The sequence below is a fragment of the Periophthalmus magnuspinnatus genome, chromosome 18 (assembly GCF_009829125.3).
Source record: "Periophthalmus magnuspinnatus isolate fPerMag1 chromosome 18, fPerMag1.2.pri, whole genome shotgun sequence".
Classification (NCBI taxonomy): domain Eukaryota; kingdom Metazoa; phylum Chordata; class Actinopteri; order Gobiiformes; family Gobiidae; genus Periophthalmus; species Periophthalmus magnuspinnatus.
Window position 1 is genome coordinate 27,811,999 of NC_047143.1, and position 15,104 is coordinate 27,827,102.

At 41.0% G+C, this 15,104-nt stretch overlaps 1 protein-coding gene across 1 annotated transcript in view; it reads right to left on the bottom strand.

The window, feature by feature from the left end:
* The window catches only part of arhgef40 (Rho guanine nucleotide exchange factor (GEF) 40), a 65,695-nt gene extending 53,887 nt beyond the window's left edge, over positions 1-11,808 (bottom strand). The window contains exon 1 of the mRNA XM_055229135.1: positions 11,628-11,808. Within this exon, the coding sequence (XP_055085110.1) occupies positions 11,628-11,630 (3 nt within the window). The 5' untranslated portion in view covers positions 11,631-11,808. The remainder of the gene's footprint in view (positions 1-11,627) is intronic.
* Between the last annotated feature and the right edge of the window lie 3,296 nt (positions 11,809-15,104).

The following is a 15,104-nucleotide window of genomic DNA, read 5'->3' on the forward strand; positions in this document are numbered from 1 at the left end:
CCAGCACACACACACACACACACACACACACATATATATTTTATGATTGATTTTATGATTTTATTGTATTTTATGACAAGAGCAGATAAAACAAACACAAGCAGGTGCAGGGAGAGGTAAAAACAACAAACAAAAGAAAACAAACGGGTCTTTCGTTTCTCGTTTCTTTTCATAAAAATCCTAAACAAATATAAAACAAACATCAGTGTGAATCAGTGTCAAACAGTTCACACTTAACACAAACATTTAGGACCAAAATGTCAAGTCTGAAGCAGCAGAAAGTGAAGTGAGTCGATGGAGCTACATGAAACAGGGTGGTTAGCGTGTTAGCGTGTTAGCTCTGTTAGCGTGTTAGCTCTGTCCATTTATATATAAAGTCTGTTTTATTACACCAAAAATCTGCATCTGAACAATATTAATTTCATCTGTATTAAACATGTTTGGCCAGTAGAATGTGGTGATGTCGTCTGAAACGCCCTCAGAGCCACGCCCCCTGGTCATCACACACGTTTATTCTACTCTACAGCTCAAATCTTACCTCATTACAGAAAAATGTCAGAAATCCCCCACTTTTACAAAATACAAGTGCTCACAGTAAAATCCCAGAATGCATTGTTGTAGTTTTCATTTCATTATCGTGACAAGGCTCTGACCCGGAGCAGTTAAAGGTGTGGTGCTTGTAAATACTTTAAAGTCCCTGTGGCTGAATGACAGAACACACTGCACCTCACAGCGGGAGGGTCCACAGCAGACGGGGACGTCCTCTGGGACCAAACCACAGCTCCAAGGTTCACTAAAGACCAGAGTTAGCACTACAGAACAAACTACAGAACAGACTAAAGGGCAAACTACAGAACAAACTACAGAACAGACTAAAGGACAAACTACAGAACAAACTACAGAACAGACTAAAGGACAAACTACAGAACAAACTACAAAACAAACTACAGAACAGACTAAAGGGCAAACTACAGAACAGACTAAAGGACAAACTACAGAACAGACTAAAGGACAAACTACAGAACAAACTACAGAACAAACTACAGAACAGACTAAAGGACAAACTACAGAACAAACTACAGAACAAACTACAGAACAAACTGCAGAACAGACTAAAGGACAAACTACAGAACAAACTACAAAACAAACTACAGAACAAACTACAAAACAAACTACAGAACAGACTAAAGGGCAAACTACAGAACAGACTAAAGGACAAACTACAGAACAGACCAAAGGACAAACTACAGAACAAACTACAGAACAAACTACAGAACAAACTACAGAACAGACTAAAGGACAAACTACAGAACAAACTGCAAAACAAACTACAGAACAGACTAAAGGACAAACTACAGAACAAACTACAAAACAAACTACAGAACAGACTAAAGGACAAACTACAGAACAAACTACAAAACAAACTACAGAACAGACTAAAGGACAAACTACAGAACAAACTACAGAACAAACTACAGAACAAACTACAGAACTACAGAGTACAGTGAGTCGAGCTGTGACAGAAACATTAGGACTTTTACTGTGTTTTCTCAGGATCTTTGGTTCAGGAGCAGCGTCTCATTTAAATTATGTTTGTGTGATAATGTCAGAGCTTTACGTTCCACACCAGAGAACGGAAAATGTTTGAGCCGTGGAACAAGTGAAGAATCTGGACCCACCTGGTTCAACAGCCTCGAGAATCAAAGATGAAACTCTGCCAAAAACAAACAGCACAACCCAGAGAGAGAAAAGGAATAAAGAAGAACATGAACCAACAGATTTACACTGTGTCACCACACTCTGCCCACAGGGGGCGCTGTTTAAGACACAGGTCATTTTGGTGGTGTCTGAATGACCAAGAGTGAAAAAGTAGAACACGAAACATTTCCCACAATGCATCTTGAAAAGTAGTGCACTGGGAGAGTTGGAAAACCCCAGTGGACAGGGACAGGGACAGGGACAGGGACAGAGACCAAGACCGAGACAGGGACAGAGACAGAGACAGGGACAGAGACCAAGACCGAGACCGAGACAGAGACAGGGACAGAGACAGAGACCAAGACCGAGACAGAGACAGGGACAGAGACCAAGACCGAGACCGAGACAGAGACAGGGACAGAGACCAAGACCGAGACAGAGACAGGGACAGAGACCAAGACCGAGACAGGGACAGAGACAGGGACAGGTCTTTAACTGGACACAACACGACTGAAGCTGAGGCTCTGGTTTATGTCGCTGTGGATCTGATTCTGAATAAAACACTTGAAATAAACCGTTACTGTATAAAGGTGTTAGCATTAGCATTAGCATTAGCCGCGTATCTTTAGCTCGAGTGTTAAAAGAGCGAGAATGTCCACATCTCAGACAAAAACAAAAAATGAACGACAAAAATGAAAAAATCCAGTTTACATGAGTTTGACATAAACACGTGACATTTTTATTCATACAAGTCCAGTCTGATCAGAATTTAACACACAAATCAACTTTTATCAGAGTTTAAACTTTACACCCAGAGTCACATGACCTGAGTCACATGACCTGAGTCACATGACCTGAGTCACATGACCTGAGTCACATGACCTGAGTCACATGACATGAGTCACATGACATGAGTCACATGACATGAGTCTGAATCTCTGAATGAGTCCCTGTAGAGTCTGATACACAGAGCAGGTCTGTGGAGTGAGCGAGGGGTCAGAGGTCAGGGGCTGGGGGAGACATTCAGACACAGACTTACACTTAAACTTACACAAACTTCACTGATCCTAAAGGGAAAAGGTTTGGACACAGCAGCTTCACACATCACAATAAAATAAAAAAACAAACAAAGCAAAATGGAAATGGTAAAAATATATTCAAAATAAAAAGGAAAAGCAAAAAGAGGCTGAGGTCAAATAATTATTCACCTGTAAATGTACAAGAAAAACAACAAAAACAACAACAACCGCAACAACAACATCAACCCCAACAACAACAACAACAATAATAATAACCACAACAACATCAACTACAACAACAAGAACCACAACAGCAACAACTAAAACATCAACCACAACAACAACAACCATAACAACAACCACAAGAACCACACCAACAACGCCAGCCACAACAGAAACAACCACAACACCAACCACAACAGCAACAATAACAACAGAAACAACCACAACATCAACAACCACAGCAACAACAGCAATGCTACAGCAAAAAGACATCAACAATAATAACTGAATTACCTCTGTCTGATAAGATGTGTTCTATTCTCAGACTTTGTTGTTGTGTTGTGTGTTTTATTCTCTGACTTTCTTGTTGTGTTGTGTGTGTGTTTTATTGTGTGTTTTATTCTCTGACTTTCTTGTTGTGTTGTGTGTGTTTCATTGTGTGTTTTATTCTCAGACTTTCTTGTTGTGTTGTGTGTGTGTTTTATTCTCTGACTTTCTTGTTGTGTTGTGTGTGTTTTATTGTGTGTTTTACTCTCAGACTTTCTTGTTGTGTGACCTGGACACACAGATCTTCTTCTGGACACTGGCTGCTTTCCCACACTCCACAGTTTGTAAATAATTGTGTGTTTGAGCCTCTGTCTCGTCTTATCTGCTCTAAGGGCCTCTGCTTTAGCAACTATGCACTTTATTGAATCACAGAGCCCCGTGTGAAGCAGATGGACACACATGGACACACACAAACACACACAGACACACACAAACACCACACAAACACACACAAATACAGTTACATTTGTTAACTGGTTACAGTGTGAAAACGACTTACCCAACAACTTATAAAACTCAAAGTTTCCATGGATTTGACCAAAATGTGCCGTGTCCCAGACATGTGTTTAAGTGTTTTACTGTCAGATAATCAGGAAGTTTGCGTTAGCATCTTAGACTGTATATATAAGGACATCGCTAATCTGCTAGCGGCTACGGCTCCACTCTGGCTCCAATTCACTTTACATTGAAAACATAATTAGCAACAGGTTTGATTCACAGCCTCGCTCCTGATTGGCTCTTTGGTTGCTATGATACTCTCGGTTAGAAATTAGCCGCTATACCTTACCACAGTCTGTAGTTAGCATGCTAGTAGTTGTGGCCTCTGAGAGTTGTGAAAAGTGCTTATAAACTCATCACAGTGAATAATAAAGATGTTCAGAATGGAGCTGCATTTTACAGTTTACAACTTTTAATTCACTTTGTAATGTTTATCCAGAGGAATATTATTCAGTAAATATAAAACTTCCACCCGAGAAAGTGAGTTACATTCATAAAAATTCAGATTTGTGCCACGTTCAGTGTTTGGACATTTGACGTTGTAGATTTAACCTTTGGGAAACACTGAAACCTGCAGCAGCTTCACTTTAACCTGTGAAATATGTAAGGAGAGTTTTGTATTTTATGTTTTACAGACTCAAACGCTGCTGCAGTTGTAAGTCATGAGGTCTGAGCAGGCGGCGTTATAAAACAGAGAACAGGGGGAAGCCACAGGAGGAGGAGGAGGAGGAGGAGGAGGAGGAGGAGGAGTGGGATCGATGGGAAAGTAGAGCAGGGAGAGTCTGGATGGAAACCAGATGTTTGCAGACCTCAGTGAGAGGAAGGACAGAAGGACAGAGGAAGGAGACAATCCAAATGAGACACGGGGAACTCTACACGGCTAAATCTACACTTTAAAATCACTTGTTGTAATATTTTCATTTTTGGCGGCTTTAAATGTTCTTTGTTATTCGACACAGAACCGTTCACCTTATAAACCCTCCACACCAGCTCTGAGATGTTCTGACCAGCCAAGACCAGCCAAGAGAGTCTGGGACTGTGTCAAAGTCTCAAATGTCCAATATGTGATTGACAGGTGTGTGATTGACAGGTGTGTGATTGACAGGTGTGTGATTGACAGGTGTGTGATTGACAGGTGAATCAATCAGAGAAGTGCACTGTCTGTCGGAAAATTACTTAATGAAATGTTTTTGATCATCGTACTCTCTGGACGTCATCGTACTGGAGCTGGGATTGGTCAGGAGCAGAATTATCTCTGTGCTTCTCAAACTGAGGTGCACGTCCCCCTGGAGGTACATCGACTCCTCTGCACTCCAAATATTTTCCGTTTAATCCACATTTGTGTTGTTCTTTGTGATTGTCTTTGTTTAGAAATACTCCAGCAGCTGTAGAGTCATATTTAGACGTGGAATAGTTCTGTTTAAGTCGCTGTTAGGGGTGCACCGATCCAGCTTTTTCAGGTCCGATACCGATTCCGACACTGTGACCTGATCCAAACATGTTATGTTTCTGTTACTTATCTCTGAAGTAACAACAGAACAACTTTGTGTAAATAAAAGGTCAAACATTCTGAGACTTTCTGGGCCGTACGACCCGTGAATCGTCTTATTACATCAGTTTATGTGTCCAGCCAGGATATCGAATTAACCGATATTTGGGAGCTGATATCTGATCCAGTAAATGTTTCAGTATCAGATCAGGACGTCCCGACTCGGTGTGAAGAGTCTGAAGAACCAGACTCTTCAGACTCTTCACCGTTTTGGGCTGAACTTCAAAAAAGACTTTGAGAAGACGCCACGGAGCCACCACCATCTACAGAAGAACACAACTCCACTAAACTAAAATACTACTACTACTATACTACTACTAATACTGTATGTGTTTGTAGTGTCAGGGAGGAGGGAATGAGAAAGATGCATGAAGATGGGAGGATGAGGAGGAGGAGGAGGAGGAAGAGGAGGAGGAGGAAAAGAGGCCCAGACCAGACACAGACAGACAAAAGAACCACACACTTCCTCCAGGAGATCTACGGCTTAAATCTGACCTGAGATACAGCCGGTCAGACAGAGCAGACGGAGGAGGCGGAGGAGACGCAGCAGACGGAGGAGATGCAGCAGACGGAGGAGACGCAGCTGACAGAGCAGACGGAGGAGATGCAGCAGACGGAGGAGACGCAGCTGACAGAGCAGACGGAGGAGATGCAGCAGACGGAGGAGACGGAGCAGATGGAGGAGAAGGAAGAGATGGATTAGAGATAGGAGGCAGAGCAGACAGAGCAGACGGAGCAGGTGGAGGAGAAGGAGGAGACGCTGCTGACAGAGCAGACGGAGGAGGAGGAGAAGATGGAGCAGACGGACGAGATGCAGCAGACGGAGGAGACGGAGGAGAAGGAAGAGATGGATTAGAGATAGGAGGCAGAGCAGACACAGAGCAGACAGAGGAGATAGAGAGCAAATAGAGCAGACGTAGCAGACAGAGCAGACGGGGCAGAAGGAGCTGACGGAGGAGACGGAGAGCAAATAGAGCAGACACGGAGCAGACACGGAGCAGACACGGAGCAGACAGAGAGGAGACAGAGAGCAGACGGAGAGCAGACGGTGGCTGAAGTTTCAGATGAGGTCTGAACCACTGAGGCCCACTTCAGACGTCTGATTTGATTGAGCAGATTGAGTTAACATGTCAGTGATGAATGCACTCTCTCTCCCCTCCCCCAGAGCACAACGCAAATACTGGGTTTGAACCTTTCATCAAGAGCCACCAGAAAAGTTACATAGTGCAGCTTTATATATTTACAAGAGTTTTCCTTCTATAAATTTAAGATATCGCATTAACCCTCTACATGATCCTGGGGTTTTTTGACTAAATTGTGTCTGTAAATCAACATATGAACATGAATAACAGACACATCAGGCGTGTTCTTTCCCGCTGTACCCGCTCTGACCTGGATCAGCTTCATTTCGAGCTGAAGCTGTGGGCGACGTCCCTGCTGTGGTCCACCTCTTTACACGGTCTGCGGTGGTGAGTCAGAGCGTGTCCCTGAACGCATCGCGGCTCAGAGGAACTCCTGATTCATAAGTTTCACAGTGGGGAAAAAAAACAGCAATGCGGACGTCACCACAATCACAGGAAATACATGTGTCCTGTGACTGGACACGTCTGTGGTTTTACTGTTTTACCTGTTTTCTCTTTCTAACTATTTTAAAAACAGACGTGAAGAATTAAAGGAGCAAAGGAGCAAAGGACCTTTAGTCTTTGGTCTACGATGCTTCTTACTCAATCACTAATTTATCATGATTAGATTTTATACTTAAACACAACTAAAATGTCTCTCAGTGTTAGTTTCCTGAATATAAACAATACAGACTTTTAATCATTTCCATTTAACACAAAATAATAGTCACATTTCCTCCTCTAAAGTCTGAACTCTAAACCTCTCCATGAAAAACACCGACAGTTTAAGTGATTATTATTAAATCTTAATTAATATTCCGTGACTTGCACAGCCTCAGTGTGGACGACCCGTCAGCGTCTCTAAACCTGGAGCGAAGCTGATGTCTGATCTACAGATATGAGGTTTGTCTTTCCAGGGCGTCTCCTGCACATCGAGGAACAGATGGAAACAAGTCTCTAACTCTGGAATATTAATATAACTGCTCTGTGGGACAATGTGCACATGCCTGCAATCAATAAATGCATAATAAATACAAAATAAATACAGAATAAATAAATTCATACAAAAATAAATAAATAAAATAAATAAATAAATAAATACAAAATAAAAAAAATACATAATACAAAATAAAAAAATAAATACGAAATAATTAAATAAATAAATACAGAATAAAAAAATAAATATGAAATAAATAAATACAAAATAAATACAGAATAAATAAATTAATACAAAAATATATAAATAAATAAAATAAATTAATAAATACAAAATAAACAAGTAAATAAATATAAAATAAATAAATACAAAATAAATAAATAAATACAAAAATACATACAAAATAAATAAATAAATAATACATAAATCCAGTGTCATTTAAATCAGTGTGTTTAACAGCCACAGCCCTCCTCTGAATAACACTTTATCTCCACGGCGACGACGGTTTAAATTTATCAACGACTAAAAATCATTTCCTCTTTAAGATCTAAGTTCTGATTTTTAAAAACAGAACTGTCTTGTCTGAGTTTGCAGATTTATTCCTCTGTTTGTAAATGTGTTTCTTCACCTCAGTGAGTTTATTCACACTTTTGACAATAACTAGCATGCTAACAGCCTTACTTCCTGGTTCGTGGACAATAAAAAGCTTTAGAAATATTACACATTTGGTCTATATGTGTTGTATTTGTAATAAATAAAAAAATAATAATAAACTGACTGTAAAAGCAGCTCAGGGTCAAAGTGTCTGTCAGAACAAGAGCGACGCAAACGATAAAGTCTCATCCTTTTAGTTTAAAGTCTTTAGTTCACTCCGGCTCCGTCAGGCTCTGGGTCTGTGTGTGTGTGTGTGTCTGTGGGGGTGTGCCTGTGTGTGTGTGTCTGTCAGTGGAAACACCCTGAGCCGTTTACCAGCAGAGGTCGCTGGGTGGAATCCCCATATCTGCTCCATGACACATTCTCACACCTGAGTGCACGGAGCGGCAGTGGACTGGAGCTCACCACAAACAGCACACGCACACAGATACACACACAGATACACCTACACACATAGACACACAGATACACAAACACGTACACACATTAAAGGAGCTGTACAGTTTGATGTCATCATATAATTTCACATTACAATAAAAATGAAGAATTCTTCTCTGGAATAAAAGAAACGGTTCTGAAAAAAGGCACAAAACAAACGTCCATTTTCAGAGCAGAGATGTTCATGTCTCAGGTGGAGTTACTGTTGTTTTAAAATGATCAGAGGTGGACAGAGTTTATGCAATATTATTTCAAAGCCACAGTATGTAACTTTTAGCCAAAAATGTGACTAAAATAAAAGCATCTGTTTTGTTTTTTTTTGTTTTCATTTTGGTTTGCTCTGATAAACATGTGTCCTTACTCTGAGCGGGCTTGCTTCCCCACAAACCCGACTCTTATTTGGCCTAGAGGAGGCCTCATCCTGCTTGTTTCCATGGAAATGATGTTCCTTTGGCTATAATCACATAAAACCTATTTCTATAGAGGTAGAGTTTTAGTTTAGTGTTTATACAGAATCATGCAGGTGACGTGCACCTCCACAAAGTCACTGTACCTTTAAAATAACAATAATCAGGGACAAATAAAAGTATTGATCCAAGTGTTTGGAGAAACTACCACTTCAGTGTGAGCGATGTCAGAGTAAAGATCAGACCACAGACATGAGGAGAATCAGAGGAGGTTTTAAGACTGAAGAGCCCACACACCACAAGCTAAACTCACAGATCACCTGGTGTCTGCTGTTTTCTCTCGACATAAAACCACTCACTCTGAGACTCTAAAGTAGTGGTGTCAAACTCAAACTTACACTGGGCCAAAATTAAAACTGAGACAAATTCATGGGCCAAACTTCATGTTTACTAAAAAACTGAGTGCACCTGATGTGTGATGTTTAACCTTTTCATATAGAAACAACTCAACTTTGATATTATGCGCGCTCTACACACAGTGGGCCAGCTCTAATGCACATCTGAAATGATCTCATGGGCCAAATATAATTACACTGCGGGCCAGATATGTCCCCGGGGCCTGAGTTTGACATATGTGCTCTAAAGTGTTTCAAAGTCAAATCTGTGTTATTATTATTACTGAAATGTGGTGAAGGTTCAGATAAATGTTTTTAATGCACAGAATTCTGGAGATAAACACACAGGACGCAGAGTCACTGTCTCTAATCTGCAGCGTCACAAAGTCCCTGAAGCCAGAGACGCAAATCAGGCCCTGAATGAGGCAGATTATCCTGCAGTGTGCGGTTTAACTGGACCGAACATCTGATTTATAACATCAGGATAAACAGAACAATCACAAAACAGAAGTCCCGCTCACAAACCTCACAAACCTCACAACTCTCAAGTCTTGAACAGACCCCAGACTGCAAAACAATCCCTCTGTCTCTTTTACTTGCAATCATTTCTTTTTCCCCTTTTCTGCCTGGTCCAAAATGGAAAATACGGCATCACCAAAACCACGGCCGACGCTGCTGCTCCAAGTCTCCTAAAATAAAAGTAACTCAACCCTCGTCTTTATACAACCGTCCTGCCAGCCTGCCCCGCTCTGCCAGCCTGCCCCACCCTGCCCACAAACACTTAGAGGATTCAAATCTGCTTCTGTTACTTAATACAGCGAAAGAAAACAACATCATCATCATCATATTTAAGATTTTACACAAAAATATCCCAGTTTTGTCTATTTTTTCTGGTAAAGTTATTTAGTTCCTGTTCTGTTCTGTTTCCAATAGCAACAGTAATGTAAACAAAGCCCAAAACTTGCACAGTAGTTATGATCAGACACATAAAAATACACGGAAACATCAGTATTTAGTTTAATCTGCAGAATTATGTCCGTCTGGAGTTTGGATTTTTTCATTTTCAGTGCTGATGACATAAGTAGAGATTCTGCTATTTCTTATATTTTTGTATTTTTCCTTTCAACTTTTTCCCCCACAAACTGCCACTTAACTGATTTAACACTATAACAGATATTCACCACAGGTACAGACCCACCGAACAGAAAGATCTACAAAAACATGAGAATGTGTCGTAAATGAGCGCTGGTGTCATCCCGGGTCTTGAATCTCTGCCTCTGCACATCAGGCTCACACTGTGGGCGGGGCAGAGGGTAAACATCCCAAGAGAGCGGCCCGTTCACGCACTAGAGCGGCCCGTTCACGCACTAGAGCGGCCCGTTCACGCACTAGAGCGGCCCGTTCACGCACTAGAGCGGCCCGTTCACACACTAGAGCGCCCCCCCCTGCAGACCCCGGGCGTCTTTCCAAACCAGCCACTAAACTCGCTGACGTCACACTGAATAAATCATATTATCTGTCTGCTAATGGCATTTGACGACTTTGTAAGAGCTGAGTTAGCAGAGCGGGGTTAGCAAACGACGCTATGTGTACTTTTAACAGCAGAATATGGAGCGGAGGCTTCGGGAAGAATCACAACGTTCAAATTTCAAACTCGATTTCGATTCTCTGCACTAATTTATACACGAGAATAATAATAAAGACAAATCTGCATCTTTTTGCAGCAAAGAATGTAACTTTCAACACAAAAAACAGTGATTATATTCGGTTCAAATGTGTCAAAAGTATTTTTATTAACACTTGTTCAGTTTGTTTCTGATACTAGAGTCAGTATTGTTTTGATCGAGGCGCCAATCACAATCAGAAAATAGTTTTAATCTGAACTTGACGAGGCTTTCGGGACACGCAGGTCAACTTAAACGTCATCTGTTAGGGTTGAATCGATTTATACAGTTTTATATATTTGTTTTTTGTTATTGTTGACTTTTACGTGAAGCATTTTCGTCCATTGATCAAGTTTTAAATGCGCTAAACAAAATAAACGTGAAAACTGCCAAATGCACAACTCTAGAGAAGTGACAAAAAGTACACAAATCAGATCTTTAAATCATAAATCACAAAAAACAGTCACTTTTCTTGAACAGTAACATGGATTAACGTGGCTAAATGGCTGGTTTAGTTCTGACTTGTGGGCGTTTTACCTTCCACTGATATCACATTTTTATTTAAACTGTGCAGCTCAACACAATGTCCTTTTGTATCTTAGTGCAGCTCTTTAAATGACCGTATGATGATCGTAACGCACATAAAACATAACGCACAAACTCGTTCCCTTTTCTACGGCACATGATAAAAGTCTTACCATGACTTCAGTCGGGGATTCTCACATAGTCGTCACTGAAGCTGGCGCGCTGGCTTCTTCCTCGCCTCATTCTTGAATCTAAACATAGTCCCAACGCACAGTCCTCACTTTCATTTCCACTTCTCTGCAGAGTTTTTCTCGTCTCTACACTTTTTGCGTTCCTGGTGTGTTTTCCCTCCGAGTGAACGCACACAATCCTGCATACACACTCCGACCCTCTGCCCCTCTCTCTGCCCGGCCCCTCCTCCTCTCTTACCGCTCTCCCCCTCCTCCTCCTCCTCCTCTTCTTCTCTTCCCCTCACTACGGCCCAAACAAGAGCACCACAGTGAGTCTAGCTGCAGCTCGCACTCTCAAACTTTCCATTTTTCCCCCAGAGTCGAATAAATGAATACACAATAAAAACGTACTTACCGCACCCTGGGAGAAGAGCAGCGCCAAGGCTTCTCCAGTTCTGCGTTTCTTGTTGCGAATTCATTCAAATGTTGCTCTCGTCTTTTAAACTTGAAAAAAAGAAAGAAAAGAAAGAGAAATATTCCTCAGTTCCTGTGGGTTTTAGTCGGATTAAACACAGTATTTGGATGATTAGTGTTCAGTTCAAATCCTGCTCTCGACTTAAATCATGTCACTGGTCGAGTTGTTAGATCGTCTGATCCACAGGTTGGAGGTGTGATTCTCCCACAGATGAAGGCTGCTGTTGTGTCCTTAGGCAACTCACCCCCAGTGTTTGTGTGTGAGTGTGAGTGTGTGTGAATGTGTGTGAGTGGGTGTGAGTGAATGTGTGTGAATGTGTGTGTGAATGTGTGTGGGGGTGTGTGAGTGAATGTGTGAGTGGGTGTGAGTGAATGTGTGTGAATGTGTGAGTGAATGTGTGTGGGGGTGTGTGTGAATGTGTGTGTGAGAACATGTGTGTAAATGTGTGTGGGGGTGTGTGTGCATGGGGGTGTGTGTGCATGTGTGTAGGTGTGTGTGTGTGCATGTGTGTAGGTGTATGTGTGTAAATGTGTGTGTATGTGTGTAAATGTGTGTGTGCGTGCATGTGTGTAAATGTGTGTATGTTCATAAATGTGTGTGTGCGTGCATGTGTGTAAATGTGTGTATGTTCATGTGTGTAAATGTGTGTGCATGTGTGTAAATGTGTGTGCATGTGTGTAAATGTGTGTGTATGTGTGTAAATGTGTGTGTGCGTGCATGTGTGTAGGGGTGTGTGTGTGTGCGTGCATGTGTGTAAATGTGTGTGTGCGTGCATGCATGTGTGTGTATGTGTGTGTGGTTCCTTGGCGCTTTGAGCCTTGACGTGGGAAAGTCTTATATAAAAATGTGAAATACCTGGTGAGTCAAACTTAGACATCAGTGATAAAATAAATATTGTCCTGACCACATCTCGGGCGAAGGGCAGTGCCTGGTCCAGTCGTGCGCTTCTTGTTGCAAATTCATTGAAATGTTCTTCTCTTTAAACCTGAAAAAGAGTAAAAAGATCATTCAAATATCGCAGTGTTTATGTGAGTTTGATCATGTAAAACGCTGGATGCTGCCTGTTAAACTCTGTCAGCTGTAACACTGATTTCCAAGAGGTTTCATCCAAAGATAAAGCAGATTTAACGAGCCCAGTGTGACCAGACGTCACCTTTGACCCGGGGCAGTCCCAGTTTTGAGCGTCTCATGCACAGACTGTATATATAAATGGACAGAGCTAACCTGCTAGCCAGCGCATTGGAACATTTAAGACCAAAATGAGTCTGAAGCAGCAGGTACAGAGAGAGGACACAGTTTATACACAGAAAGTGAATTGGAGCCAGAGTTCGATGGAGCAGGAAGTGCAAAATGACCACTTCCTGTTCATAACGTGGCGCTAGCAGGTTAGCTACGTCCATTTATATAAACAGTTTGTGGTTGGTAAAGTAACCTTGAACCTTGAACCTTGAATACTATAAACATTCACAGGGCAACACAGGAGAGGACGATGGACATAAGAGGAACATTATAACTGTCATGTTCATATTTAGACTCTTCATCCTGTCACGTTGTTCATTCTAGTTTGACAGTTTGAGAAAGTTATAAGTGAGCAGGTTTAATTTCCCCCTTTTCCACTTGTGACCCACTTCCTGTTGGTGGTTTTCAGATCGTGGAATGTGATGATGTCATACTCCCAGATGGAGTTCAAGAGTAAGGGCGGAAGGTAACGAAGTACAAGTAGTAAAGTATTGTAGTTAAGTAGTATTTTTAGGCATCTGTACTTTACTTAAGTACATTTTACGTTCTACTCCACTACATTTTTTAACTGGACTGAAAAGTAAAAAGTAGTTTTCATATTATTTGAGTTCAAGCTTCAGCTAAATAAATACATAAAACTCATAAGAAAAATTAAGAAAACAGTTTGTATTGTCACTGCTTCAAGAGTAAAAAGTATTTCAGTTCTTGTCATTATTAGTATTTGAATATTATTTTCGTGCGTGTGGCTGAATCTGTCCCTTTCCCCCTTAAATCCTGTCTGTGTGAGCCCTCGCTGGTGATTGGACGACTGTTTCCTGCCGGGTCAGTCCTGTGTCTCACCTGCAGCTCCTCCTCCACTTAACGAGATCCAGCTCACCTGTTCAGAGCTGCTGCCTGTGTGTCTGCCATTCTGTATGTTTTGTGTCTTTTTATTTAGTCATTTGATTCTGTTTGTAGCCTGTGACTTGTGTTTTGTCACTTGTTTTTTAATACACCATGTGAATTTTTATTTTATTTTATTTTTTAAGACACAAAACTTGTCATTTGGTAGTCGTGTTACTTTTGGTTTCTTAGGTTAGATTCTTTTGTTTTATACATTTACGTACATGTTTTAGTCCACTTTTGTTACTTTGACCTTTTACAACCCTGTTCATAAAATTACTTATTTATTTCACCATTTTCCATCTTGTTTTTGTTACTTCCCTGAGCATAGACAACAAAGTACTTTTAATACTTTTACCTAAGTAGATTTTGTCATGTGATGGATTACTTTTTCTTAAGTATTTTGTCACCTCTGTATCTGTACTTGTACTCAAATTACAGAATTGAACGTCATCCAGTCTTCTCTGTTGTTTTACATTGTACTTTGTCATAAAATATCCAAAACGTAAATTCACAAATGTTGAATCTGATCATTTCTTTAGTGACCCCAAAAAACTCACTGTATTACAACAAAAATCTGCATTTAAAACAAATATTTTAACTGTCTCCTGTGTCTTCATGTGATTGGTGTAGAATGCTGTGACGTCATCTCAAACGCAGCTTTAGCCTAGCTTCAGAGCCAGTTAGCTTAGCATGTCGTTAAAAACAGTGAAATTGACCCGCAGTGTTTTGTTTACACTATGTATTTATCTTTAACTCATTAAACAGAGCACATAGTCGTTTAATTTGATAGTTTTTTTTACCTGTTGTGGTTTGTTCACGTCGCGCTAAACGTCTCTCGGGTTTTGTGCCTCCGCGGTTTGAACCTGTGCGGCTCCCGTAGA